The sequence below is a fragment of the Cryptomeria japonica genome, chromosome 2, assembly GCF_030272615.1.
Source record: "Cryptomeria japonica chromosome 2, Sugi_1.0, whole genome shotgun sequence".
Taxonomy (NCBI): Eukaryota; Viridiplantae; Streptophyta; class Pinopsida; order Cupressales; family Cupressaceae; genus Cryptomeria; species Cryptomeria japonica.
Genome location: NC_081406.1, coordinates 260,177,488 through 260,182,951, shown reverse-complemented (window position 1 = coordinate 260,182,951; position 5,464 = coordinate 260,177,488). Strand labels below are relative to the sequence as shown.

General features: G+C 37.9%; 1 protein-coding gene across 4 annotated transcripts; it reads right to left on the bottom strand.

Annotated features, from left to right (window-relative positions):
- Positions 1 to 2,284: 2,284 nt before the first annotated feature.
- Positions 2,285 to 4,871, bottom strand: LOC131873624 (zeaxanthin epoxidase, chloroplastic-like). Of its 4 annotated transcripts, none has more exons than XM_059216566.1 (6): positions 4,307 to 4,870; positions 4,045 to 4,226; positions 3,884 to 3,969; positions 3,357 to 3,620; positions 2,955 to 3,090; positions 2,285 to 2,836 (listed from the first exon to the last, which is right to left on the bottom strand). In XM_059216566.1, exons 1-6 carry the CDS (start codon positions 4,748 to 4,750, stop codon positions 2,635 to 2,637), a joined length of 1,314 nt encoding a protein of 437 aa, XP_059072549.1. In that variant the 5' UTR covers positions 4,751 to 4,870; the 3' UTR covers positions 2,285 to 2,634. The 4 variants fall into 4 exon arrangements, with proteins under 4 accessions (XP_059072549.1, XP_059072550.1, XP_059072552.1 ...); XM_059216567.1 differs by having other exon boundaries at positions 2,287 to 2,836; positions 3,884 to 3,966; positions 4,307 to 4,867; XM_059216569.1 differs by having other exon boundaries at positions 2,464 to 2,836; positions 3,005 to 3,090.
- Positions 4,872 to 5,464: the final 593 nt, after the last annotated feature.

Here is a 5,464-nt window from a genome sequence, read left to right as displayed (position 1 = left end):
CTAGTTGTCTCTAGCACCTCATACCTTTCATCTCAAGGCCCGTCGCAGTTGAAGAGTCTACCACCGAATTTCCCTCTATAAATGTGTTGAATTTGAAATTCCTCAAGGCAGACTATCATAGACCATATGTCCATGATTATGTTGCTAATAATCCAGCTAATCCCCGAAACACCTTTAGCCGCCTCAATAATCAGCTTAGAATCCCCTTCAATGATCAGTCTTTTAGCAATAATATCGAGAGCCAATTTAAGACCCCATAAGAGCATTGGGGCTTCAGCCATGTTACTCGAGGCATAGCCAAAATTCCCCGCATAGGCTAGAATCAGGTTGCCCAAGCTATCCCTTATAATTCCACCTCTCGCCGCAACTCCACTACGAGCGGCGCCATCAAAGTTAAGTTTGAGCCATAAGGGCGGTGGGGCCGACCATCTAGTGTTAAGCCTCTCCATTCTTTTAGAGTTGTCACATCAAAGGAAGTTTTCAGGCAGATTCCATGTCCTAATCCAGTTGCAATCCATCACTAGAGGGGTCAATTGCAATTTTTTCCATTTGCAAACCAAATCATTCTCCCTGAGAAGCTTCTCTATTATGCCAACCATCGTGTCAACAGAGTTATTAGTCTCACGGAAGATCCAGTTGTTCCTTTCCTTCCACATATGCCAACGGATATGAGGAGGGATGAGTTTCCATAACTGTCTAATCAAAGGGTGGGTAGAGGGGCACTTCCAGTTGCTGGTAAACTATTGCAAGTCTTCCAAGAAGGTCCACACAATGTTGAATTTCTATAAAAATTTATGCCAGACCACAGAAGTGAAAGGGCAATGGATGAATAGATGATTTATGCTTTCCTCGGCATAATTACACAAAACACACCAATTGGCTAATAGGAAGCCTCTCCTTTTAAGGTTATCAACAGTTAGGATCTTCCCATGCAGATTAGTCCACTAGAAAAAGTTTATTTTAGGGATAAGCTGAGAATTCTAAACTTCTCTCTAGCTGTAGTAGTCATTCACAGGGGCGAACAAGGGATTATAGGCCGACTTTACACTAAAAGACCCTGAGGGATTCATAGCCCAAACAAGCTTGTCAGCATGAGGGAATCGAGGAATCCCAACCTCCTCAAGAAGAGATTGTAAATCCCCCACCAAATGGCCCCAATGAGTATTATCTCCTAGGCTTTCAGCAAGCCTCGACCAACAACGAGAGGGGGATATGTAATTCATCACAAGAAGACCAAGCGAGTCCTTGAGAGTTCCCATGAGGCAACTGAAGCGGGAAGAGGCCAAGGGTCTATCGCCAATCCAGTTGTCCTCCCAGAATATAATTTTCTCACCATTGCCCACCTACCATTTTAGACCCTGTTTACGCAGCTTCCTATTTTTGACAATGTTGTTCCATATCTTTGATCCAGGTGGGAGCTCATTAGAAGATAGAAGGGACTAATATTTTGATTGTTATCAATAGTTTGTTTTTATGATATTTTGATATTGACACAGGCTAATTATTATTTATTGACATGAGGTGGATGAAAATTAATTTTTCTCTCTATTGCTTGTTGAGGGAGAGCATCATCTAGTAGAGTGATACATATTGTGATAGTGGAACAACTATTCTATACACCTTGAAAACCCACAAGCACTTTCATGGATTCATAGATCATTTGTATGTTGACACATTATATGCATGTAGGGGCTTACTTGAGTGTCATCATGACTTTATTTATTAAGTATATACATATGGTTGCATGTAGTACTTTTTTCATTGGGCCTTTATAACGAACAATTATTTTAGGTTTCCACCCGTTATATAGAGCACAATGATATATTTGAATGTTGGCCCCTCTATTCATTTTGCAACTTGACCTCTACATTGATCATAGTCATTTTGAATTTTGTTACAGCTATTTAACACGATTTAGTTTATTGACCTTTATAATGAATCAATTTATTTAAATACTTTTGAAATCTATTTTAAATTGTTTTGCAAATCATGAGTCAAACAGTGTGAATGCACATTGATAATAGATATTTATGCATGGATGGTTACTTTAATTGTTAAAAAATATTGAGAATATATTGATTTTCAATAATATTAAATTAATTTTTATAAAAATTAAACATTTATAATTTTTATTTAAAGATACATTGAATGAAATATTATATACTTAAAAAATGAATACTTCTAGCTATTGATTACAACTGCATGGATTAATGTTTATAAGAAATGATTGACATTCTATGTGATACCATAGAAGATTTAGACCATGATCTTTCATTTGACTCACTTGGTTTTGTTTTAAGAAATAATAATCTAAATATCATTGACCGAACTTTACAACTGTAAACTCTGAAATACAAGTCTGCACTTTGATGCTTTCACATTCATGACTTCCCTGTCGAAGTCTAAAATATTTACTAGTAAATGATTTCACTTTTAGCAATTCTATTTAATTTGGGGTTCACTGCAGTATCTCAAATTAACTGGTGTACAGGCGGTGCATTCATTCCAATTGTGACTGCTACTTTGCACTTCCTAAACTAATCATTAATGATGTAGAAATGCAAGCCCTGTTCTAGCATCTGGTCTAACTGGACAAGAATCTTAATCAGGTCCTCTTACCAAGCTTAAACATATTCACTTGAAAAAGATGGAGTCTGGGTCACACTCTTGCTTGTTGGGATATGAATAAACCCATTTCGTGTATTCCTCATGCACTCTTAATCTTTCTTCCATTGTCAAATTCTGGAACCACTCAGGTTGAAATTTAGGAAGCCTTGTGGAATAGGCTGCAAACTGCTGCATCTTTTTCATCCGAGGAATTCTTACCTCTTCAAACCTGCTAAACTTTTACAGTCAAAAGCTGCGAGTAGTATTCTGTTACATATCTCAATTGAATGTAAGGAACTCATTCACACTAAATCTATGAAACATTATCACTGTTTCTGATAAATTACCTTTTGACAGCATCTCTAATGCTTTCCTCTGTAAAAGATGAGTGACTTACATGTTGAAGAAGAAGGGAGAGTTGATGGGCATCTTCAAAAGCAGTTCTGGCGCCTTGTCCTGGCCCAACATACTGAGCATGTGCAGCTGAATGAATCCACCATTACCAACCATTAAACAATCAATTCCTTTAGCTTTGTAACTGAAAAAAAACTTCACCTGCTGGATGAAGTTTGTCTATGAGGTGGGCTTAAGCTACCTAAAAATTAAGTAGCAAGCCACCCCCAAAATGGGTTAAAGGACTAATTCAAGCTTCACATTGAAGGAAGCCAACATGATTAGGACTGTTATTCATATGAGTATTAGAGTTTGAAGAAGAATGAAATAAAATTGTAGAGGAAAATAGTAAATACCATCACCAATGAGCAGGACATGACCATCTGCATCAGTCCATTTATCTAAGGGCAACCTGTCCATGATCTTTCTTTCTGATATAATGTCCTCACTGGTTGCATCAATAACTTCTCGAACACTATCCCATCCTTCAAGCCCATCCAATTGTTTAAGAGCGCGAGCTTTACAACCAGGGATACCAATGCCGCCTCGTCCTCCTACCAATGAGTTTGCTAGATCTTCTGATTCATCTTTTGTACGAAGAACCCAAAGAGTGTAATCCCCTACAATTGTTGATCAAATCAGGAATTTAGTAGCCATATAAAGCTACAAAAACTGCTACTTCTCCTGTTTAAATGGATTGCAAATTCAAACTTTCCACTGAACTAAGCCATGATATCAAAATCCAGGAGTGTGGAAAACAGTCCCATTTGGGGCCTCTATAAAAACCTACCACAAAACAAATCTCCTGTTCTTCAGCGATTAAAGGAGAAATTTGCAGTAGATCATTGTTCCCTAAAGGTCTAACCAAAAGCTAAATGGGTACCTGCATGGGCTATAATGCTATGGGCCTGCATATTCTCCATTGTTCGCGCAATAATTTCCCCCTCTTTTATGCCCTTATAAACTCTGCTAAATCCCATGTTCAAGTTAGGGTAAAACACAAATCCGTTGCAATACATAATCATAACTAACTCTAATGCTTACTTGAGATCTGGGTTGTACAGCAGTGCATTCCAATGCACCAAATTGAGGTACCTTGGAGAATCCCCCACCATCTGTTTTCTTACAGCAGACCATATTCCATCTGCTCCAATTAAAAGCTTAGTCCACACAACTTTAATTCTATCCAAGGCATTTCCACATCTAAAATAGGCCTCAACACCGCCCTGCAATTGCATACAATATGTAATCAAACATTTTCTGGGGAAATTACAACAAAAACAGAGCAAGAACAAGAGACACAGACCTTTGAAGGCCGATACCCTATAAGCTTATGGGAGAAAACAATTCTTTTGTTATCCACTAAACTTGCCAAGATTTCCTGCACAGATTTCCACCTAACAGTAATATATTTCTTGGGCGGCACGTTTGTTATTCTAGGCGGATCTTCCTTCCCGTCTCTAAAATAGGTGAGCTTGATATTATTTGTGTAAGAGCCTGCTTGGGAGATGATGGAGCTCAAGCCAGACTTAATCCCTTCAAGAGCAGTGACACCATTGGGACCAATGCCTATTGCAGTGGCCGTATCAGCCTTAAAATATGGGTGATATTCGAAGACATGGGCTTCGACATTTCTGTGTTGAAGGGCAAGCGCAAGAGACAAACCTGCCAATCCCCCACCTGCAATTACAATGTCCAAGTCTGGTCCTCTCTCAGACACTGCCATTTCATCAAATTCCAACGAGGACATGTTTTAGCCTTTGGTTTCAATGCCCACAAAGTGAAATCAGAGGAAAACAGTAGTCTGTTGAGAGAGATATAGATGAACATTGAAAGTGGGTGTACCAGATGCACTGACTCATCTTGTGCCTGTGTGAGGCCTATGTTTTTTTGGATGTCGTCTTCTTTTAACTAGAATGCTCTGCCAAAAACACAATTTTTTAATTGTGTTGTTTAATGTTATTATTTTCGCTTGTGTTTTCATTAGTTTCTTAGATTTTGTGTGTTTTATATCATTAAAATTAGCAACTGCATCTTGGTGTGCAATGGGGATGTCGAAAAAGTTTAATTATTATTTTTTTTGTTTATTTTTTGTATACATTTGTGCAATAAGGAAGTGGATTTCTTGATTTAATATAAAAAATTACACGAGGTCCACTGATAGGCTATATAGAAAATGATGTTTTTTATGCTACAAAGGTCTTAAAGGAGAAGTAATAGCTTTAAATAAATTTTGCATCTAGTTAAAAGGATACAAACATGATTGAAATAAAACCTCTAAATCAAGAAGACAATAAGGCTATATTACCAATAGGCCCATGTTATGTTTACAATAGGGAGAGGGAATGATTGAGAGAGAGGTAAGGAGATTTTAAAAAAAAAAAGGAATATCTCCACCCACACACACACAAATGGAGAGAGAGAGAGAGAGAGAGAGAGTTGATGGATGGAGACAAAAGGGCCT